Below are 23,362 nucleotides of genomic sequence, written 5' to 3'. Positions count from 1 at the left end.
CCCTGTCAGACCTGCCGCACCACCCACCCCACAGGCTGCGAGTGCCCTGTGTGCTCAGGAATGGCCTGGATCTCCCTCTCCATGCCGGGAGCCTCTTTGTGCTCCGCCACTGTCTGTCCCCTCTGCCTCTGCCCGTCCGTGTGGGTTCTAGAGACCAGTGCAGTGGGACAGTCTGCGATTATGTAGAAATCGGAAAGTAAAAATGATGGGAAAACCCAGATCCTCCAGACCTGTGTGAGGCAGACGGCTGTTCCCCAGGGAGGCGGGAGAGGCTCGTAGACCCTGAGGCAGGCAGACGTCACATAGGTGGCCAGAATGCAGGCAAGAAACAGGCACATTGAAAGTCCCACCTGCAGGGGCCGGAGCAATAGTGTGGAGATAAGGCATTTGCCTTGCACGTGGCTGACTTGTGTTCAATCCCCGGCATACCAGTGGCCCCCGAGCACAACCAGCAAACCAGCAGAGATTCCTGAGTGCAGAGCCAGGAGTAACCCTTGCGCATAGCCGGGTATGACCCAAAAAGCAGAAAAACAGAAAGTCCCACCAGCCTTCGGGGGACCTGAATGCCACTCAGCCACCAGAGGCGGGAGAGGGGGTGGACATGGCATGGGACTAGCCCTGGTGGCCAGTTGGTGGCCATGTGCAGCCACTGTCCCTCAGGTTCAGTGCCTGCTCCCATCTGCTCGTGGCGTCTGCAGGAACGGAGGTGGGCCTCAGTCTCAGCACCGGGGTCTAGGGGTGCCACATCGTGCGTCATCCTGGGCTGAGGGGCTGCGTCTGTGTCCTTCTCCAGAAGAGAGAGCCAAGGCCCGGGGAGCCGTGTAAGGCACCCTAGCCCGGGAAGGGTTAGAGAGCCAATGGGGGCGGCTTCCGTGAACTGCTGACCCGCCCCGCCCCCCAGCTGGGGTAACCCCTGGGAAGACGTCCCCCGTCTCCCACCACAGCCCCCCCGTCTGTCCTGGGCGTCCTCCCTGGCCTGGACATTGATTTCCCAGGAGCAGTAGAGCCCTCATCAGCCACACCGGCAGGCAGGGGCACGGCTGTCGTTTCTAATTTGCCCAGACCCAGTGACGGCCTCCGCTGACTGGGTGACTCCAGCTGCACGGCGAGACCCCTGGGCTCCCTGGGCCCCGTCCCAGCTGAGCCAGGATGCAGGAAGGCAGGCCCGCCCCGTCCTGTGCCCCAGCTTCCTTCCAGTCATGCAGGAAGCCCCCCATGCCTGCCCACCCACACTGTGCTCCCCGCCTGCCCTCTCGAGTGTCCCCTCTCACCCTGCACGCCCAGTGCTCCCCGAACTCCCACATAGTGTTCCCCTCTGCCACAGTGCTCCCCTCCCACCCACACAGTGCTTTCCTCCTGTCCACAGTGTTCCCCTCCTGCCCACACAGTGCTCCCCTCCTGCCCACACAGTGCTTTCCTCCTGCCCAGTGTTCCCCTCCTGCCCACACAGTGCTCCCCTTCCGCCACACAGTGCTCCCCTCCCACCCACAGAATGCTCCCCTCCCACCCACAGAATGCTCCCTTCTTGCCACACAGTGCTCTCCTCCACCACACATGCTCCCCGCAAGACCATATGGTGCTCCCTGCATGCCCAGTGCTCCCCTCTCACCACACAGTGCTCCCCTCCTGCCACACAGTGCTCCCCTCCTGCCACATAGTGCTCCCCTCCCATCCACACAGTGCTCTCCTGCCGCCACACAAGTCTACACCTTAATTCCATCCATGCCAAACTTCATGGGGCCAGGGACCTCCTGAAGTGTACACATTTCGGCCAGCCTGCCCTGTTTGACGCCAAAGCAGCCCTCAGACACCAGAACTTGGCAGGCTCAGTTCTCCCCAGGGCCACCCCTCCATCATGGCGGGACCAGGGCTCCTGCCCCCTGGCTGTCCAGGAGCGGCAGCAGAGACTGTGTGGCGACAAGCTGGTGCTCCCCGTTAAGGAGTCAGGTCTAGAGGTCAGTGATCTCATGTCATTGGCCCAGGGGATCCATCCCCACCTGGACTCAGACCCAGGCAGGGCGGGGAAGCGGGGGTGCCTGTCACACCCAGATGCCCTGAGAGGCAGACACTGAAGGCAGGTGCCAGTCTGGCAGAAGGATGGATGGACAGAGGGGCAGATGAGAGAGAGAGAGAGACGGACAGGACAGAAGGAGCCCCCCGGGAGGGGTGCCAGACTCAGCACAGACGCCGAGGGGAGGAGCAGGGCAGAGAGTTCCCAGACACGCAGCACGACGGAGATGCAGGGAGAGCGGCAGGGGCCGAGAGAGGGGAGAGTGGAAGCCGGAGGGAAGCCGCACTGGGTCCCGGCAGGGGTGGGCAGGCCCACTCCAGCTGTCTGGTCATGGCGCTCTGCTGGGACTACACCCATGTCCCTGGTGGCCTGAACCTGCACCCCTTTTCCTGAACCAGGATGGTGCCAAAGAAATCTGCACTCTCTCGTTTTCTCTCTGGGATACCAGGCACACCCCAGCCCCGGCGCTCCTGCTTTTCTAAATTATGCCCACCCTTAAACTCCACTTCTTCCAGGAAGCCCTCCCTGGCTTCTCTCCCTGACTGTGCCCCCCACCCCACCCCTTCGGTGTCTCGTGTTTTCTCTGGAGGGCTCTGTTCTCGTCTGTCATCTCCCATTTTATCTGAAGCTTCTTAAGCAAGGGCAGGGCCATCAGGATTGCAATGCTGTTGACCACATCGCTATTGATTTGAGGATTCGTCTTCATTACCCGGTACCTCCTGTCTGTCTGGGAGCCTGGAGGGAGTTAATGAAAATCGATGGCGAATGAATAAAGCGCAGGGAACCCTCCGCTCCCCCAAATCCCGACTCCCTGTCTGGTCTCTGGTGGAAGAGAGAGCAGAGACGAGGGTTCCCTGGCTGCCCCCGCCACCGTCTGACTTGGTCCGGTGACTGTCCCCTGCCAGGCAGGCAGAGGCTCCCCAGGCCCAGGGAAGTGGCTGGCTCTGCGCATTTGAAACACGGGGTTCCTGGTGTCTCCTGTCCTGCAGCCCAGGCGGGCAGCCGTGGCCTGGGGTCTGGAAGCTCTGTGTGAACAGTGCAACCCCCCCCAGGCCCACTCATGTCTCCATGACAACGGGCAGCCCCTCCCCCATTTGTCTCAGGGCAGAAGTGGAGGCAGGCTCTGAGCAGAGCCTGTGTGGGGAAGGCCCAGCCTCAGAGGGCAGAGGGCAGAGGGCCACTCACTGGCCATGCTTGAGGCCCGAGTCCCAGACCTGGCCTTTCAAGAACCAGCGCCTCTGACTGCCCAGAGCCCAGCGCTGGGGGCCCAGGGAAGGGACCAGGCCCCACTAAGACGCAAGCCAGCCCACAAGGGGCTCCTGTACAGTTGGGGAAATCAAGGCAGGAAAAGCGGAAAAGAGAGGCAGAGCCAGATGGTGTGGGACAGGGGGCAAGAGAGTGACCCCCCCCTCTGCACAGCCAGCCCGTGGGGCGAAGGTGCCTGCGTGGCATATTGTGGACCCTGGTTTGCTCCCTGGCACCACATGTGGTCCCCTGGCCACCTCTAGGACACAGCGCCAGGGACAGTCCTGAACACTGCTGGGTGTGGCACAAACGCACACAGAGGAGAGCCCCCTAGAATACGGTGTGCAGAGGTGCCAGCTCTCCTCCCTTCCCCGGCAACGTGGTGACTTGGGTTGCGGTACAACGTGGATGGCTTTCTGAGGGCGGGTTGGGAATTAGTTTTTGATTTTTTTTTTTTTTTTTTTTGCTTTGGGGCCATACCCTGTGATGCTCAGGGGTTGTTCCTGCCTCTGAGTTCAAGGATCACTCCTGGTGATGCTCGGGGGACCATGTGGGATGCCAGGGATTGAACCCGGGTCAGCTGTTCCCCCAAGGATGCTCAAGTGGGATGAGCTGAGCTGCTGGTGGCCTCAGCCAGAGACCGGACCGACCAATGGGGGAGGGACTGTCGGTTGCCATGGAGACAGAGGAGTGAGCCTGGGGGGGAGGAGGGATGCATTGTTCACACATAGCCTGCTCCTCCATACCCACGGCCACAGGACAGGAGACGCCATGAACCCCGTGTTCCAAATGCGCAGAGCCCGCCCGCTTCCCTGGCCCTGGGTGAGCCCGCAAGTCAGCTACATGCCAGGCAAGCGCCCGACCCTCCGTGCCCTCTGGGCCCTCTGGGCCATGGACTAGAGTCTCATCGCTCAGCATACCTGCGGGCATCGATTGCTTTCCAGTGGTGGGTGTCGGACCGTGTGTGTCCCGCTGGGCTGCAGCCAGGCCCTGGGAAGACACCGCGGGGCTGGCTCCCTCCCAGGCCATCTTTCTCCCTGGGTGACTCTGTCCCCGCTGTCGCTGGGGGGTGCTAGGGTTCAGATGGCCTCCAAAGACTGGGCACCCGAGGCAGCCCTGGAACTAGATATCGTCCTCTCCCACCTTGATTGAGGCCCTGCCGAGAGGGAACCCCGGACTGGACATGAGGGGGGCCCTCAGGGAGCAGAGCCAGGGAGTGAGGCCAGAGCACGGGCTGCCCCCCTCCCCGGGCCAGCCAGGCCTTGGAACTGAGGGCCTGCGGTCAGTCCCACCCTAGGCAGAGTCCCCACGCATGGTCAGCCCTCAGGGATGACCTGGACTTCAAACATGGTGAGCCCAGCGCCAGCCCCGTGCCTGAGCTTGAAGCTGTGAGTTCAGGGAGAAACCGAATAAAATAGCTGCCTGTCACCCAGCCCTGACCAGGCACTAGGAACTGCCCTGGGCAGCTGGAGCAGCCCCTGGTGAGCGCGTCATCGTCCCGCCTTCCTAGGGGAGCCCGCGCTGGACAGGAGGTAAAGAAGTGCCCCGCCCCACCCCACCCCATCCCTGCTGGGAAGCGAAGCCAGGTCGCAGCCAGCTTCTCCGCCCCACTGCACAGCCTCTGTGGGGTGCAAGGCTGCGGGCCTTGGTGTCCCCAGGTGCCGGCCCTGTGCTTGTCTCCAGGCATGGCATCCGGGTGGGCTGGGGAAGGCTAATTGGGGATGTCTGTGCGTTCCCCCAGAACCTTATCATTTTTCCTCTACATTAACACCAAAAAAAAAAAAAATTTTTTTTTTTGTTTTTAGTGTGCAAAATTTTCCACCATCTGCTTTGCCTTGGCAGAGTGTTTGCTGAAAATATCTCTCTTCCTCTCTAATTCCCATAATTTCTGGGGGCTTTGGGGGCCTCCAGGAGTGGAGCAAACAGCTCACAAAGTACCTCCCGGACTCGGGCGCTGCCAGGCAGGAGGTGGGGGGGGTGGCCCCCAAGTTTGCCTCCTCTCAACCAAGAGAGGAGCCCCGAGGCCCGTCCACCGCTGGGTCCTGAGCTTCGGCCCCGCAGACTGGCCGGGGGTGAGGGTCACAGAACCTTGCACTAGCTCTGTCCGGTGTCAGACTGTGCTCTGGGGGCCGGGGCCGGCGGGGGCCAGCACAGGCCCATCCCAAGCCAGGCGTCACTCTGGGACAACAGCTGCCACGTGTGTCCTTGGAGGCCGTTGAAAAGACTTTTCCAGAGGGAAACCTTCCCCCCCACCACCACCACCTTCATGTACCAGAACCCCGAGTTTCCATGGTGACAGTCAAATTGCAGATCGGTCCAAGAGGCTGGCCTACCCCTCGAGAAGTGGCACGACTGGGCCAAGGGCTGCCCGCTGCTGAGTTGAGCAGAGAGGCCAGCCCTTCCGGGGCATGATGGGAAAATCTGCAGGCGTCCAGGTCCCCGAGCAAGTGGCCGCGGGCCTCAGGCCCCTGTGGAGACGAGGCTAGCGGAGGACCCTCTCTGCCTCACAGAGGAGCCCAGAGGGAATCCATCTGGGGGGCACCCCCTTCCTAGGGCGGGGGTGACAGGGACAATCTTTTCCCTGGTGTTTTCCCATCTTTGATATGAAAAATCAGGCGTGGGCAGGATACAGGCGCTCTTCAGCGAGCTTAGCTAGACTCAGCCTTGGGGACTCAGAGCAGGGAATCAGCCCTCAGACACGGTGCTTAGCCGAGGACGGAAGAGCCAGAGGCCGCAAGATTCATGAGCCTAAAAGCCTTGAGACTAGACCTGGAAGATTTACACTCGCAGCTGCTGTGCAGGGAGCAAGGTGGCACCGGCAGCAGAATGGCAAATGAGCCAAGGTTCAGGCTTCGCCGTGACATTTGGAGCGGGGAGAGCTTCTTCCTTTGCGGCTGGAGGCAGCCTGGGATATTGGGTAAATGGAGTTTGCCTTGGGTTGTGTCCAGGGATGCTCTGGCCAGCGGCTCCTGTTTCTCTGGAGCCGACAGTCCCAGGGCCCAGCGTGGCCACTGCCCTTCCGCTGGCTTGTTTCTTTTGAGTGGGCAGAGCAGGATTTGGGCTCACACAGCACAGACCTCAAAACTCGGCTCAAAATCCCCAATGCGGTGAACCATGCCTGGTCCCAAAGGCTCCAGTCTCTCCCATCAGAGCTCTCTGTCTCTGTCTCTGTCTGTCTGTCTCTCTCTCTCTCTCTCTCCATCCCCCCACCCCTTGGTATTACACAACATCTGCCTCTAGCAGGAAAGTGACAATATGGCACTTGGGGGCTGCTCCCAGCTCAGTGCTCACAGGCACTCCTGGTGGTTTCAGAGGATCATACAGCACCTGGGATCAAGCCTGGGGTCTCCTGCTCGGTCCCTTGAGCCACCACTCACCAAAAGCACTTCCGCTGCAGCTGGGCTCGTGGCCACGGGGGGACGGGACCCTTGTCCTGGCCCAGACTTTCCTTTCCAGCCCTTGGCATCTCCTCCATTTGCCCTTGGCAGCGAAGGATCCAGGTGGGATTTAACACCGCGGACCCCCAGGGTGGCCCCCACATGTGTGTGTCTGCGGAAGAGAGATGGAAACCCGAGGCAGGAGGCAGGAACAGATTCTCCGTCAGCGCCTCTGCCGAGCTGGGGGGGCCACGGCCAGAGCCTTCCCGGAGGGCGCTGCAGCGGCTGGCCGCCTCCCGCCCACTCCCACTTCCTTTGTTTGGGGACCCACAGGGCTGGTATTTAGTCAGCGGTGAGTCAAACAACCCATAAATGTTTATAAAACTGGTGCCCCGGAGGCCCAGCCCTGATGGACTCGCCATCAGGGCGACCTGCTCCGGGGACCTTGGAGAGCAACTGCAAGCCCAGCTGGGCCTCCCGCAACCCCCACGTCCTGGGGCGGTGCACCCCAACCTCGGCCTCACCCCGTCACTGTGAGAGTGCAGAAGGCCGGGGCAGAGCGCCCGGGGGGACAGCAGAGGGTGGAAATGAAATCAAAGCGATCTGCCTCACTTGGGGTACTCACAGTACAGCCCCCTCCCATGCTAAGGAGCCCCGGGAAACAGACGCACACGCCACGGGCACAGAGGCTGGGGCCAGGCAGGGGCTGGCAGAGCTGGGAGGGGAGCCTGTTCCTGGGGGCTGTAAGAGCTGGGGCAGGGGAACGGGGGGTGAGGGATGAGACCTAAGGAGACAGACTGTGGGTTTGGGGGAGCCCCTGAGAGAGGGGAGCCAGGATTTGTGCTAGCTGGCGCCTTCTCAGCTATTGGGGGGGGGTGTCTGCAGGTGGGGTCCACGTGGGAAATGGTCTTGAAAACCAGACAGCAAATGGTCAGGCCTGGAACTGAGCAGGGGCTGAGAGCCTCCCAGACCCCTAAGGACCCCTAAGACCTCCCCTTGGCAGCCAGGGTGATCCGAGGGAAGATCTAGGGAAGCGTCTGGCCCAGCCCCCCGTGGGTGGGCCCACCCCACCCTACTCCAGACATGCGGGCCCACCCCACCCTACTCCAGACATGCGGGGCTGAGAATCACTTTTCTTTGGGGTGGGGGAGGGGGAGGGCCATACCCAACTGGTGCCTAGGACCTACTCCTGCCTTGGTATTTGGGGGTCACACAACAATGGTCGGGGGACCACGCGATGTCAGCGGTCAAACCCGGAAACCCCACAAGCAAGGCTGGCACTGCAGCCCTTCGAGCTCAGCCCGTGATTCTCAACCCTGCACAGTGCTCCATCCGCCAACTCCAGCCCTCTGCTGCAAGATGACACAGGCCCAAGCCACGAGTCCCTTCTAGAAGGTTCTAGATCCGAATGGAAGTTCTGTGGGTCAGGTCATACCATCTCCCCTCTGCTCCCCACCTTGCTGCCACTTCTGGGGGGAGTGTTTATGCCATGCCCAGGCCTTGTCCCTACACTGCTTCTCTAGACTGACTGTTTCAATCTCATCTCCCACCACCTGTGGTCCTTTGGCCCGAGGCTGTCTGGCAGGTTGCATAAGAGCCTGCTGGCCCCCGGGAGCAAACACTCAGCCCACCCTCCTCTGACCCGCGCTGGGCAGGCCCTGGGTTACACGCTGGCCCCCGGCCTGTCCACCTGCTCTGCCACCAGGGCGAGCTGTGCTTCTGAGCCCAAATCTTTCCGTGCACTCGTGCTGGTTATTATAATTACAGCAGCTAATGAAATGTTCTATAAATTGATGAAAAGAGACAGTTGTTTCATTAAAACCAAGACTTTGAAAAGACTCGCTAGAAGCCACTTGCTGAAAAAAGTTACTGGGAGGCCAGAGCAATAGTATAATAGTGGGTAGGCTTCAGCTTTGCGTGTGGCCGGCCCGGTTCAGTCCCCCTGGCATCCCAGACAGTCCCCTGAGTCCCATGAGAAGTAATCCCTGAGCACAGAGCCAGGAGTAAGCCCTGGCACCACCAGGTGTGGCCAACAAACCAACCAAAAAGAAAAGGAAAAAATAAGCTGTTTATATGTAGGGAAGACAACTGTAAAAGAAAGGGGAAAAAAGCAACACGGTGGGAGGGTGTCCTGTATGGAAGAATAGAGAAAGATTCTGCTCGCACCTGGGGTTGCAGTGTCTTTGAACTCTGCTTCAGTGTAAAGAAACAGGGCAGGCGCCTCAGAGGAGCTGAGAGGGAAGCGGCTGAGACTTTGAAAGGCTATGGGGGACCCTACTCAGAGCAGCACCCGAGCCTGGCACGAGACGCAAAGGGACGCCTCATATTCCCAGCTTAAAATGAAAACTGAGGGGGTTGGAGCGATAGCACAGCGGGTAGGGCGTTTGCCTTGCACACGGCCGACCCGGGTTTGAGTCCCAGCATCCCATATGGTCTCAGAGCACCGCCAGGGGTAATTCCTGAGTGCAGAGCCAGGAGTAACCCCTGTGCATTGCCAGGTGTGACCCAAAAAGCAAAAAAAAAGAAAAATGAATGTTTGACATATGAAGCAGCTCTGAGCACCGCAGCCGATCCACCCATGGAAAGGTCCCGATTCACCCAGAAAAGAGGATGTCTGCCCATGTCCCAAGTAGCTCCTTCTGCCCTTATGAGACCGCACTCCACCTTGAGGGGCTGGCACGAGCCCCCGTGTCCCCACCGACTCCCCGGGCATCTCTGGCAACAGGTGTATTCCCTCCCTCGCAGGTGACCCATGTGGATACCCTGTGCATGGGGCCCCTGGGGGCACGGCAGAGCCCCCCTTGCCACGAGACACGCAGCCAGGAGCAAGCCTCAGGGGGCTGGTGCCCGCACTCACGGGGAAGAGCGCCTTGGTCTGCCCGGGGCGGGTGCTGGCACACCAGGCTCGGGTTCCAGCGTCCTCACACGGGACCAACACCCCTTCCCACCTCCCCATCCGCTGTTTCTCACGCCCCCAAACGTGGGAGCAGGCGGGGGTCCATCCAGGGCATGACCCCCTCTGTGACCTTTCTTTCCCAGTGGTTTCCAGCGACAGCGACAGCGACTCCGACCTCAGCTCCTGCAGCCTGGAAGACACACCACCGCCCCCCAGGGTCAGGGACCTGAAGGGCGACAGGGAAGCAGGTCAGTGAGGGACAAGGGGCGCCTAGGGGCCCTGCTGCTCCTGCCGCCCCTCACCTGCATCTCTGGACGACGTGCCCTGCCTCTGGGGGGAGAGGGTGAGGCTGGCACATCCAGGGTTAACGTCTGATTACAGTGGAGGACCCAGGGGGCTGGGGGGCAAGTGCCCCTCCCCCGTCCTCCACTGCGCATGTGGGACCCCTGAGAGCCTCCCGGAGACCTGCCGTGTCAGAGAGGAACACTGTCAAGTTGGGTGCAGAGTTGCTGGGACTCAGCTCGCCCAGGAGACTGCAGTGGGACCCCCCCATCCCCCGGCCCACCCCAGATCTACGTGTTCTCCTCGGCCTCTTTCTCCTCCAGTTTAGCACGAGTGGGATGGAGCCGGCACTCCCCAGAGCTCCTTCTGCCGCTGCCGTCTCTGAGCTCACTGCGCCAGGGAGTAGTTGACCGAGACCGTGAGGCGGGCGCGTGCTCTTCTCCTTCACACACAGGAGCCGCCCTCCCTGTCTCACTGGGACTTACCCCCGAGGCTGCAGCTGGGTCTGCCAAAGATGCAGAGACTGAATATTGTACTTATCATAACAAATGCCCCAGGCCAGAGGGAAAGCCCAGGAGGTAGGGTGCACCCCAAACTCAGTTTGATCCCCAACACTGCAGAAGGACCTCCGAGCACTGCCAGTAGGACGCCCTTAGCACCTGCGGGGGGGGGGGGGGGCAGAGTTAATAAGCATGCTTAAACCGGGATGAAAAGCCCCCGGGTGCTGGAGAAATACGACATGGCTTAAGGAACTTGCCTTGCAGACAGCCAACCTAGGTCCAAACCCCGGCGCCCCATAAGGTTTGATCCAGGAGTCATCCCTGAGCACAGAGCTGGGAATAAGCCCTGGGCCAGCCAGGGGTGGCCCAGAAACAAACAAAATGGCCCCCGTCCCTAGGCCGTGCAGGGCAGGAGTGAGAGGGCGTCCCTCCAGGCGGGGCTCAGGCACCCTCGCTCCCCAAAGCTCTGTTGATGGGGAAACTCTGGAGTCTGACACCACCTCACAGTCCTCCTCGGAGCAGAACTGTGCTTCGGAGAGAACCACCGGGCCCGTGGGCACAGACAGTGCAAGAAGCGGGAAGTGCCCCCTCGCTAGACCAGCTCTCAGGCCCCCGGGGGCTGGTGGTTCTGAGAACCCGGAAGGGAAGCAGCCCTATCAGCTTGGTCTCCGGGCTGGTCTCCACTCCCGTCCCCACTCCCCGGCCACCAGAGTGCCTGTCTGCCCCCACCTGGAGCATGGGCGGGACACAGGAGGGCAGGACACAGGGCCACCTCTGCTCGGGGTAGGTGCAGGGAGGGTCTTCAGTTACTCAGACTGCAGCTACGTGCTCTCTCCTTGGGGTCCCAGAACCCCCCTCCCCCTCCCCTCTGTGAAGACCCCCCACCCTGCACCCTTGTTCTGTGAAGGCACCCCCACCCTCAGGTACTCTCACTGTAAAGACACCCCAACCCTTTCCTCTGTGAGACACCCCCACTCCTTCCCTCTGTGACACAGCCCCACCTCTCCTGCTCTGTTTTTTGTTTTTTGTTTTTTTTTTGCTTTTTGGGTCACACCTGGCGATGCCTAGGAGTTATTCCTGGCTTTGCACTCAGGAATTACTCCTGGTGGTGCTTGGGGGACCATATGGGATGTTGGGGATCGAACCCGGGTCGGCCATGTGCAAGGCAAACGCCCTACCTGCTGTGCTATCGCTCCAGCCCCTCCCCTGCTCTGTGAGACACCTCCATTCCTTCCCTCTGTGAGATATCTCCACCCCTACTCTGTGAAATTTCCCTATCTCTTCCCTCTGTGAAGACAGGACCAGTCCCATATTGTTGCTGACCCACATGTTGGTGACTTGACTTAACTCCCCCGACTGAGTGCTCACTCAGCTGCTTCATGGATCACCGGTCAGTCTGCAAAGACCAGGTGGACCCTCTCCCCCAGTGCCATATATGGGTTGTGCTGGCAGCTATGGGGGGGCTAAAAGTGGCATTTCCCCGGGTTGGGGCTCCAGAGGGCCCGTAGCCGCCCATCTCAGTGCAAACGAGCAGGCTCTCAGCCAGCTCCTGTTCACCACCGTACAAGAGAGCGGGCTCTGAGCCGTTCATGCCACACGTGGCCTCTTGCAGGTGGCAGCGCGGCGTCTCCGAGGGCAGGACTCACCTACCCGCCCGGCCACCTCTCCGGGAGCCAGAGCAGCCTGGCCAGTGAGGTGGGGACTGGCGGCGCAGACGCCCAGGGGGGCACCCCACTCTCACCAGACACGAAGGGATCGGGTGAGTACCAAGTCACGCCTGTGGCCCCCCAGTCCTCTGCTTTCCTGTAGCCCCCCCAAACTAGCCAGTGTGGATGGCGCCCTCAGCTCCATCCCAGCCCACGGTGAAGGAGGAGGAGACCCAAAGACAGTCCAAACACAGGGGACAGCACTGTCCACCTCCCTTTGCGTCACAGGCGACAGTCCCTGACAGTGCCCCTGACCCCACACCGCCACGGCCCCCCGCAGTCCAGAGTGCCGTGAGCTGCACAACCCTGTACGTTCCAAGCCTGGGATGAGTGAGGGGGGGCGGCACCAGTCTCTGGCCCCCAGAAACCTCCCGGAAAGCTGAAGAAACCCAGCTGCCGGCCTTGGGGAACAGGAGCCCCAGCCACGCGAGCTGGCCTCTTCTGCGCTCGCACCCAAAGGCCAACTTTCGTTCCTGGGGACCAGCAGGCAGGAGGCTGGGGGTCGTCCCCGCTGACTGGTGGAGGTGCCAGGCCCTGCCCAGGGCACCTGCCGCCCAGCCTCGGCCCCACTTCCTGTGGTATCCCCGCCCACAGCACGGAGAATTGTGCAAAAATTGAGTGGGTGTGCAGGATCCAGGGGTGCAGCAGGGGGGTGGGGCGGAGGGTGGATACCGCACGATCAAGACGTGTGAGACTCTTTGCTGGAGCCTGTGTGCGGGGGTGGGGTGGCAGATCGGGAGAGCTCTCCCCAGTACCCCCTTGCACCCCATCTTTCCACCACTCCTCCTCTCTTCTTGGATGGTACAGGAGGCTCAGGGCCAGGCAGGCTTGGGGAAAGGGCGGAGAGGGACTCTGTGGGCAAAGCCGGGCTGGAAACCCCTCACGCCTCCTGTCCAGAGCTGCCAGCGGCCCGCGCTCAGTCCCAGCACTGCTGCTATAGTGGCTGAGCCGAGTGGACATGGCTGAGTGGACAGGGCTGAGCCCCACGCGTGCACTCGCCGTCAAACCCGAACAGTCCAAGACTGCCGGTCCGTTGGTAGGCAAGAAGAGCTGACTGCCCTGAGCCCAGCACCGTCACTCACAACCGTGTTCCTCGCGGGGCTGGGGCACAAAGTCAGTCCACGCGTGCCCGAGAGCTCCCAGAAACGACCGTGGACGAGAGGAGAGCCGTGCATGGAGCAGCCGCAGGCAGCGGGGACCGAGAGCTCAGTGGCTGAGCACAGGCCCTGCCTGCTGGAACCCAGGTCCCATCCCTGGCATCCCACGGTCCCCTGAGCACCACTGGGAGTGACCCCGCATAAGAGCCGGGAGTCAGCCCTGAGCACTCCCAGGGGTGGCCCCAAGCCCAAAAAGAAACGGGGAAGCAGGAAGCAAGGGCTAGCTTGGAAAGCACCGGGCACAAGGAGCGAGGCTGCAGCCCGCCAGCCCTCAGCTCTCCGGGGCCTCCGCGGCTCACTGGCGCCCGGGCGGCAGGGGACTTGCCCGCAGTGACGCGGCTGTATTAGCAGAGCTGGGCCCGGGGTGCCAGCCCCCCACCTGGGGACCCCGCTCTGGACAGCGCAGCCTCCTTCGCCCGCCCCGGTTTGCGTCACGGCGGCTGCCCGCCCTGCCCTCCCGCCACCGCCGCCGCCGCTGCCTTCCCCGCCATCAGCTCCGCTTCCTTCCCAAAGGTCAGGCTGTCACCAGGAGGCCTCGCCTCCGCTCACTGAACCGTGGCCTTTTCCTCTCCTCCACAGGCAAAAGGCGGCCCCGGGCGGGTTCCCGCCGCTGACGGGGCTCCGCGGCCCGCTCCGAGCCCAGCGGCAGAGGCCTGCTGGGGGCACGGCACCCACAGCCCAGCGCAGGGGACAGATGTCATGGCGCCGCTCCCTCCGCCCCGGGACGCCACCTCTGACCCCACAGACCAGTGTTTGGGGAGCCCGGGCCTGCTCCCCCCACCAGTGCCTTTCTACACCCCCTCCTCCCCCGCCTCCCTGGCCCCACCTCGCAGCCCGGACTTTATTTATTGTTCTCCCTCTCCACCCCCTGTACCTGGGCTCCACCTCACCACTTGCTTCTCTCGGGTCGGCAGGGGCCTGCCTGTGTCCACGCCCTTTCCCAGGGCCCTTCTCCTGCTCTGCACACGGGGAGCGGAAACCCCGGCTTCAGCACTGAGTGAGGGGCAAGAGCACAGTGGGGTGAGCGGGCCCCTGTGTGTCCCTGCAGCTCCAGGGCAAGCTGGGGGCACTGTGTTACCTAGACACCATCCCCCCCCTCCACCTCCCCAGGTCTCTGTCTCCCCTGATTTCGTGCTGTTGGGAGGGTCCTGCTGATCCCTGAACCCACCCCCCACCCCCCGCAGAGGAACAACTGAGCTGAAACTACCCTAAGTCACTCACTTCTCATCCACAGGTTTATTTTGCCATACAAAAATATAAAGTGAAATAAAAAATCCTGGGTTGGAGCAGTAGGACAGCAGGGAGGTGCGTGCCTTGCGCGTGGCCGACCCAGGCCCGATCCCCGGCACCCCATACGATCCCCTGAGCCCTGCCAGGCGTGATCTCTGAGCACAGAGCCCGGAGTAACCCCTGAGCACAGCGGGGGGTGGCCCAAAACAGACAAAAAAAAAAAACTTTTAATACAAAGCTCAGGCAAGGCCGGGAGGTGGCTCTGGGCTCGAGCACGGGCCTCCCCGGGTGAGGGCTGGGCACCATCCCCAGAACCGCCAACCGTAGTGGCCCCGACAACCGCAGCAGAAAAATACAAATGAAAGGAGCAGATGCTTCTGGAAACCCCTTCCCTGAGAGAGAACCTGAGAATGTGATTTGTGTGTCTAGGGCCCGCCCTTCCCCCTCCCCTGACCCGGGAAGGCCCTTCTCAGCCAAGTATTCAGGACCCCTCATTTGCTTTACTACTTTGTCCTTGTCCCTGGGAGACACTGAAATAAACCGCATTTCTCTGTGACAACCTACTCTTTGGAGGATAGCAATAAAGAGGAACTGTGCATTCAGCCTGTGTGTCAACCATCCGGCCATGATCGCTTCTGTTTCCAAGACAATGGACGTACAGCGTGGTGATACGGTGGGATGTCCCTGAGCTGTCGTGAAAGGGACGAACTTCGTCTCTGTCAGACACAAGAGCTCGCTCACCTACTGCTGAGGGAAGGGAGCAACAAAACAATGAACTACAGGGCCGAAGAGATGGTCCAGTGGGTAGGGCGCTTGCCTTGCACCTGGCCAACCCAAGTTCAATCCCCGGCATCCCATCTGGTCCCCCAAGTCCCACCAGGAATGATTCCTGAGTGCAGAGCCAGGAGTAACCCCTGAGCATCGCTGGGCATGGCCCCCAACCCCGAAAAGAGTGTTCTTTGATTTGTATTTTCTTGGATTTTTTATTATGTTGGTTTTGGGGGCCACCCATGGCAGTGCTCAGGGGCCACTCCTAGCTTCGTGCTCAGGAGACCATGTTGTGCCAGGACCAGAACCTGGCCCGTACACACAGAGTTCACATGCCAGCTGTTCGAGCCGTGTCCCCAGCTCTTAGGACTTTCTTTTGAGGAGTAAATTGAGGGGACCAGATCTCAAGTACCACATGGGTTACCAAGTGTAACTTCCCGGCCCCAATTTCCCCAGGAATTAGCATACATGCGTTACCTGCGGCCAATGCCAGCTCTCTGGGAGCACAGTGAGGCCTCAAAGGCACCCTAGGGTGTGGCCCTGGAGGCCCCAAGCACCAGTGGGCTGGCCTGCAGCTCCCTGGATGGCGCCGCATGTTTGCACCCAAACCCCGAACTGCAAGCCCAGTTGGCTGACCGGCTTCAGGGTTGCTCTGGGCACTAAGTCTATAAATGATATTCTCCAGTCCCTTCTCACTAGACATCTTTTATTGGCCCACACCCGGTGGTGCTCGGGGGTTACTCCTGGCTCTGCACTCAGGGATCACTCCTGGCAGTGCTCGGGGGACTGTATGGGGTGCCGGGGATCAAACCTGGGTTCGCTGTGTGCAAACAGGTGCCTTCCCCGCTGTGCTATGACTCCAGCCCTCACTAGACATCTTGAGAAGGAGATGCATGCAATGAAGGTGGGGCTGGGTAGGTAAAGGTTCACTATGTTTATTCTTTTTCATACGTTTGAAATTATTTTTTTTTGAAAAACCAACCTTGAGGAACCATAGCAGGCCTTCTTATCAGAAAATTTCAGGACATCAGGAAAAGGAAAAGCCCTAAAAACTTCCGGGAGGAGGGGAGGCGGGAAACCAAGTCACGTCGCACAGATCAGGGATTAGAATGGCATTGAAATTCTCAAAGCATATTTGAAGCCAGAACCTGGTGAAGCAGTATCTTTGGAATTGGGACAGGAAATGATTTCTAGTCTAGATTAGAGGCAGACAAATCTCAGTGACAGCTGAAGGAACATATTTTCCAACATGCAAGTTCTTTGATAATCACCTTTGTGGGGCTGAAGCGGTAGGGCAGTCGGGAGGGCATTTGCCTTACACGCGACCGACCCAGGTTCATTCCCTGGCACCCCATATGGTCTCAAGAGCTGCCAGGAGTGATTCCCAAGTGCAGAGCCAGGAGTATGCTCTGAGCTTCCCTGGGTGTGACTGAAAGTAAATCCATTCATTTTAAAGAAATCTTTTCTGGGGGCCGGAGCGATAGCACAGCAGGTAGGGCGTTTGCCTTGCACGCGGCCGACCCAGGTTAGATCCCTGGCATCCCATATGGTCCCCCAAGCACCGCCAGGAGTAATTCCTGAGTGCAGAGCCAGGAGTAACCCCTGAACATCGTTGGGTGTGACCCAAAAAGAAAAAAAAAAGAAATCTTTTTTTCTTGGTCTTGGTTTGTTTTTAGTTTGGGGGTCACACTTAGCAGGGGCGGCATGGGGCACTATTCCCAGTTCTGTGCTCGGGCTGTCTCTGGCAGTGCTGAAGGACATTGCACTGCGGGCGCTCGAACCCAAACCTGCTGCATGCAAAGCCTGTGCTCCCCCACTGTGCTGTCTCAACCAAAAACATACATTCTTTACGAAAAGTGCTATATGGAGGGGCTGGAGCAATAGCATAGCAAGTAGGGCATTTGCCTTGCACACGGCCGACCCAGGTTGATTCCCAGCATCCCATATGGTCCCCCGAGCAGAGCACTGCCGGGAGTAATTCCTACACCGGGTGTGACCCAAAAAGAAAAAAAGAGAAAAAAAAAAGTGCTGTCTGAGCCTTATGCAGCCAGCTCCCAGACTAACTTCGGGAACTGAGCCTTCATAGAGGGGCGCAGGTTGCACAGAATGACTCGGTTTGGGTCTGGGGTGGGAGTAGAAGGTTTTGGCGCACAGCTCCGGTTCGATCCCCAGCACCCCATGCGGGCCCCTCGCCCTCGGCCTCAGTCGGAATGATCCCTGAGCGCAGAGCCTGGGTGCTGGGTGGGACCCCAGAGCAAACAAACAAACAAACTCCAGTGAGCAGAATTGATTCATCCCGAGCAGCAGCTTCGCCAGCCTGGGTAGAGGCAGCGGCGGGAAGCTCGGGACTCGGCCTTGGCCCTTCTGAGAGGGGCACGGTGCCTCCCCTGGGGGAGTCGGTAGTGGGTAAAGCAGCTGCCCCCACCCCGACCCCTAAGACCAGAAGGACACAGTGGGCTTGCTCAAGCCCAGGACCAGGACGCCCCGCCAGAGCTCAGTGGGGCCGCCGGGCAGGTGATGCAGATGCTCTCTGGCAGCACCGGCGGCAGCCCCCGGCTGCACTGCTCCAGCTCACAGCCCCGGGCAGGCTGCAGGGAATCCACTGCACCTGTGGCAGGTGGCAGTAAAGCTCAGTGCCCAGACTCTGCCTTCATGGCGGCCTGCACCAGGAGGACGGTGCAGGGGGCACTCTCCGTCCCCTCACCAGGTGCCCAACTGGGCTCAGGGATGTGTCTTTTTTAATTTATTGTTTGGTTTGGGGGCCACACCTGACAATGCTCAGAGACACTCCTGGCTCTGCACTCAGGAATCACTTCTGGTGATGCTAAGGGGACCGTATGGGACACTGGGGATGGAGCCCTGGGTTGGCTGCTTATAAAGCAAAGGCCCTACCCACTGTGTTATCACTCTGGCCTACCCCCGCCCACAGCCCCTTTTTTATTCAATTGTGTTTTTCTCTTTTTTGGCTTTTTGGGTCACACCCAGCGATGTTCAGGGGTCACTCCTGGCTCTGCACTCAGGAATTACTCCTGGCAGTGCTTGGGGGACCATATGGCATGTCAGGGATTGAACCCGGGTCAGCCACATGCAAGGCAAATGCCCTCCCTACTGTGCTATCGTCAGGTCCCCCCACTTTTTATTTTCAGTTTTTGATGGCACTCAGGGGTCACACTCTGCAGTACTCGGGGGACCGTGTGCTGCCTGGGATTGACTCAGGGCTCTGAATCATCTCTCCAGCCTGAGGCCGTCTTCGAGCCCCACAGAGAGGACGTGGCTTAGGACTTCCAGAAACTTCCGTCTGTCATGTCACCTCTCAGGGCCTCTGTCAGACTGCCCTGCCCCTTCCTCCAGTTGCAAGAGACACTAGGCTGAGGTGGGGGTGTCACTGCCATTCCACAGCCCCGCCGCACCCGAGAGGCACGTCTGTCCCGCCCTCCGGAGCCACCTGCCTGTCTGGTTGTGATGGAACAGCAACCAACAGCCGCCGTAACTGTTCCTAAGCATGCAAGCCGTGCCGTGCACCCACCATGCTATACCATGTCGCCCAGTCCGTCTCGGCATCGCTTCCTCTTCCCGAGCGGAGACCGCCCTTCCCGCCCCTCGGACCCCAGCCCCCAGCCTGCAGCACAGGCTCCCACCGTGCTCCTTCCTGCCTGTGCCCTTCACGTTTCCCGAGTGGGCAGACCTGGGCAGGATTTTCTGCCGCCTCGTGGCTGCCTCCCTTCACCTGGCATGGGGTTTCAGTGGGCGCGTGTTTCAAGTAGCTGTGAGGGGCTTTCCTTCTGCTTTCTGACGGAAATCACGTCTTGGCGATCGTTTGGGTGAGTTCCCACTGCTGGTGTCTGGGTGGAAGTCTCCTCGGGACCCTGATCTCGCGTCTCTGGGGCTTTGGGAGAAATCCCCAGCCCGCCGTCCCCAGCAGCCGTGTCGGTCACGCTCAGGGCTGGCCCTTTCTTCTAGAACGAGGTCCCCGTGGCTTGTGGCCTGCAGCCACCCCAGTGCTCTGCTGTGGCACTCATGACCCTCATCACCTTAAACCCGAGTCCCTGCCCTTTCACCTCGCATCCGGCTGGCAAGTCCCAGCAGCTGACCCCTGAGGGCCCGGCTGCTCTGTCTGGCCACAGCCGCGCCACCGGGAGAGTGCTCGGACGCTCCCGTCCCTGTCTGTGAGCTGTTCTCCGAGCTCCATGGAGTAGGGGTGAATGTGGGTGATGGGAAGCCCCCAGACTGCATCTCCCAGTCACTGCCACCCTGAGCACAGCCCAGGGGTGGGGTGGGAGGGGCGGAGAGGTGCAACAGACACAAAAAGCTGAGTCCCCCACTCAGTGCCAGTCAGAAATGTGCAGGAAAGGGCCCTTGTGAGGGTGAGGGATCGACATCACCCCTGCACCAGTGCACCCAGACAAGGGACTCAACTGCTCATGTAAGGCATGTGACCAGTGGGTTAAAATCGCTCATCAGGGGGCTGGGAAGAGAGTACAGTGGGTGGGGCCCTTGCCTTGCACACGGCCAGCCGGGTTCAATCCCTGGCAGCCCATCTGGTTGCCCTGAGGCCGCCCCCTGCCCCAGGAGTGATCTCTGAGCACAGAGCCAGGGATAAGCCCTGAGCATAGCTGCGTGGGGCTCCAAAATAAAAAAAAATAAGGGGCTGGAGTAATAGCACAGCGGGTAGGGCGTTTGCCTTGCATGCAGCCGACCCAGGTTTGATTCCCAGCATCCCATATGGTCCCCTGAGCACCGCCAGGGGTAATTCCTGAGTGCAGAGCCAGGAGTGACCCCTGTGCATCGCCGGGTGTGACCAAAACAAAAAAAATAAAGCAAAATAAAAAATAAAGTGTACTTGCTCATCCACCGCCCGCTGGAGTTCCTCTGAGGCTCTAGGAGGGGGGCAGCCATCGGCAGCATCCTGCCCGGGCCCTGGGGCGTCAGAACCAGGCCCTGCCCGAGAACTGTGGCCGCACAGAGCCCTGCTCCACAGAGAAGGTTCTCGAAGCTCTGCCCCGTGGACACTCTGCTCTGGCACAGCAGCCCAGAGCTATCCCGGAGGGCCTGGACTGGGAGGAGGGGGCCGAGTGGAGGGAGGGGAGAGACGCCCCACCAGGGATCCCCCGGGACAAGAGCAGCTCTGAGCTCTCTGAGGCAGACCCCAGGACGTGTGCCCTTCCTCGGGGCCAATTATTGGAGAATCTCAGCGCGCCCACCCCCTGCCTCTCCGCAGAAGCTCTTTGGGGACGTTTGAAGTCTGACTGGGCCTGCAGTGCCGCTGACAAGCGAAGCCTTGTCTGCCCTCCCTCCTGCCACCCCCTCCACCCCTGAGCAGAGCCGGGGCTCAGGCTGAGAGCCAGATCCCCGCAGGGCCCCACCCCAGACTCCTGGCCGCTGCTGCCCGGCTCCTGTAAGTCATCATCAGCTGTCAGGGAAAACCGCTGTGTCCATAAACACCGGCTGGAAGGACGGGAAGAGGTGGGTGGATGGGGGGAGAGGGAAAGGAAGGCGGGAGGAGAGAGGCGGAAGCTCGTCGGGCAGATGGGTGAAAAGATGGACGCGTGATCCGAGTGACCCGCGGATTGAAAGCCAACTGAGAGAGCGAACAGGCTGGGCCGATGGGCTAGAGAGACAGGACAGCAGGGAGGGCGCTGGCCTTGCACGCAGCCAGCCCGGGTTCAAGCCCCGCAAAATCCCCTGTGGCGCCCTGACCCACACCGGGAGTGATTTCTTTTTTTTTTTTTTTTTTGCTTTTTGGGTCACACCTGGCGATGCACAGGGGTTACTCCTGGCTCTGCACTCAGGAATTACCCCTGGCCGTGCTCAGGGGACCATATGGGATGCTGGGATTTGAACCCGGGTCGGCCGCATGCAAGGCAAACGCCCTACCCGCTGTGCTATCACTCCAGCCCCGGGAGTGATTTCTTAGCACAGAATCAGGAGCCAGCCCTGAGCACGGCCAGGCAGAGCCCAAAAAGAAAAAGAAAAAAACAAAAACCCAGAAGGAGGGACCCTGTGGTAGCGGAGGGCGGGTGGATGGACCATCCCCAGGTCCAGGACCCCAGGGAAAAAGCGATTGGCAGGAATGTGGCCGGGGGGGAGGGGGAAGATTCAAAAAATCGAAGGAACTCCTGGGTCCAGGTTGGACCAGGGCACAGAGGTAGGTCACTAGAGGATGCTGGTGGCAGTTTTTGACACGCTGAGTGTCCTTGGGGGACTGTAAAAGACCTTGGGTTCAAACCCTGAGTCCGCACCCCACCCAGGGCTTGCTCCATGCTCCTGAGAAGGCTGGGGGGACCTCTAGAGGGAAGCCCCCTTTCCTGCGCCTCCAGGCCCCAATGCAGCCATTAGCCGGGGGGGACGGAGGGCCTTCTGGCTGCCCGCCTCTGCCTAGGTCACTGTGAAAGGGCTGAGGGCTCCAGAGGACAGAGCACGGGCCAGACCCGTCCATGGCAGTCCCGGTGCCTCATTCCTGCTTCTCTCTGACCAGTGATCCCAGCCCCTCTTGGGGAGGAAGTAGTCTTTGTTTGAGAAAAAGCCTTTATTGATTCTTTCATTAATTTTGGTGTTGGAGCCACTCTGGCGGGGCTCAGAGCTGACTCCCGGTTCTATACTTGGGAACCCTGTTTGGAGCTGGGCTTGACCCAGGCTGGGCTGACTCGCTACTCCTGCTGTGGAGAATCTTGAGAGGGCCAGGCTGGACTCTGTTTCGGCCACTGTGATTCTGCACAAACATTCAACTCCTCAGCGCCTCGGTCTCATGGTCTGTATACCTGGCAGTTTTGTTGGTTTTGTTTCTTGTTTGGTGTTTGGGCCACACCTGGTAGAGCTGAGCTTACTGCTGGCTCTGTGCCCAGGGACCACTCCTGGCAGTGCTTGAGGGACCACATGGAGTGCCAAGGATCGAACCCAGGTCCACTATGTGCAGGGCAAGTGCTTTAACTACTATACCATCTCTCCAGCCCCTGGGCCTCTGCTCTTAGCAGACCTCTTGTGTAGGGTCCCAAGAACGTTCAACTTGGGGGCTGGAGCGATAGCACAGTGGGTAGGGTGTTTGCCTTGCACATGGCCAACCCGGGTTCAATTCCCAGCATCCCATATGGTCCCCCGAGCACTGCCAGGAGTAATTTCTGAGTGCATGAGCCAAAAATAACCCCTGTGCATCGCTGGTTGTGACCCAAAAAGAAAAAAATAATAATAATAACGTTCAACTTGGAGCCAGAACAATAGTACAGTGGGGAGGGCATTTGCCTTGCCTGTGGCCGACCCAGGTTCTAACCTCGGCATCCCATATGGTCCACCGAGCACCGCCAGGAGTAACTCCTGAGTACAGAGCCAGGAATAAGGCCTGAGCCCTGCTGGGTGTGGCCCAAAACACACAAACACAAACAAAATGTTCAACTTGTCAAAAGCTGCCACAGAATCCTCAAGCAGCTTTTGCCCATGCCCCGGCTGAGGGGTCCAGCAGGCCCTCGCACACACCCCTCCCTGCAGATCGCCTAAGAACTCCACCACGCACCCACGTGCCTCATCCTCGCCCCCCCCCATCTGCACCAGCCCACCCCCTCCTCCAGCCCACTCTGCAGCAGCCCCTCTACCCCCTTGCTCCAGCATCCCCCAACCCCAGCCCAGGAATCTCCAAGCTGGAAACTCAGCTCGGGACCAAACAGGCTCAGGCCATCCGCGGATGGAAGTCACAGGAAGATAAATCCTTCCAGGGGCAGCGCCCTGTTCCTGAGGCCTGTGGACTCGGGGAACACCAGGAGCGTGGGAGAAATGGGTGCTGCCGGGAAGGCGGACACAGGCATCCTGTTTGCCCCGTCAGCAGCCCCCGCGTGGACACTCCTGGCTCCCACAGCCCGTCTCCCTGCACAACCCGGGGATGTCCAGCTGCCATCAGCTGGAAGAGGGAGGCCCCGCCGGGAGTGCCCAGTGCCCGGCCCAGGAGCCAGGCCAGGCTCCTCCTTGGGCCAGAAACAGCTCAAAGGGCTGGAGGGAAGTCGGGAGGCCCCAGGAGCAAACTCCACCTTCGACCACAGAGACAGGAACAGCCCCCCAGCCCCACAGTAGGACCCCAAACCCAGAGGAAAGAAAAGAGGCCAAAGTCCTTCCGTGTCTTCCCAGCTCTCACCCTTTTGGGCGGGTGCTGGGAGACGGGTGGGTCCTCGAGCTCTCTGAGGCACACCCAGGGGCCTCCCGGCACCC

General features: G+C 60.3%; 1 protein-coding gene across 7 annotated transcripts in view; it reads left to right on the top strand.

The window, feature by feature from the left end:
• RPH3AL (rabphilin 3A like (without C2 domains)) overlaps positions 1–14,986 on the top strand; it is a 135,486-nt gene extending 120,500 nt beyond the window's left edge. For 6 of the 7 annotated variants that reach the window (XM_055130324.1, XM_055130325.1, XM_055130328.1 and 3 more), the window contains 3 exons: positions 9,673–9,777; positions 11,924–12,070; positions 13,754–14,986. In XM_055130324.1, coding sequence (XP_054986299.1) covers positions 9,673–9,777; positions 11,924–12,070; positions 13,754–13,788 — 287 coding nt within the window. In that variant the 3' untranslated portion in view covers positions 13,789–14,986. The remainder of the gene's footprint in view (positions 1–9,672; positions 9,778–11,923; positions 12,071–13,753) is intronic. The other variant, XM_055130326.1, reaches the window with a different exon arrangement.
• The last annotated feature ends 8,376 nt before the right edge of the window (positions 14,987–23,362 follow it).

The sequence above is a fragment of the Sorex araneus genome, chromosome 3 (assembly GCF_027595985.1).
Source record: "Sorex araneus isolate mSorAra2 chromosome 3, mSorAra2.pri, whole genome shotgun sequence".
Taxonomy (NCBI): domain Eukaryota; kingdom Metazoa; phylum Chordata; class Mammalia; order Eulipotyphla; family Soricidae; genus Sorex; species Sorex araneus.
The sequence above is the reverse complement of the archived record's forward strand: the minus strand, read 5'-3'. Positions and strand labels throughout refer to the sequence as shown.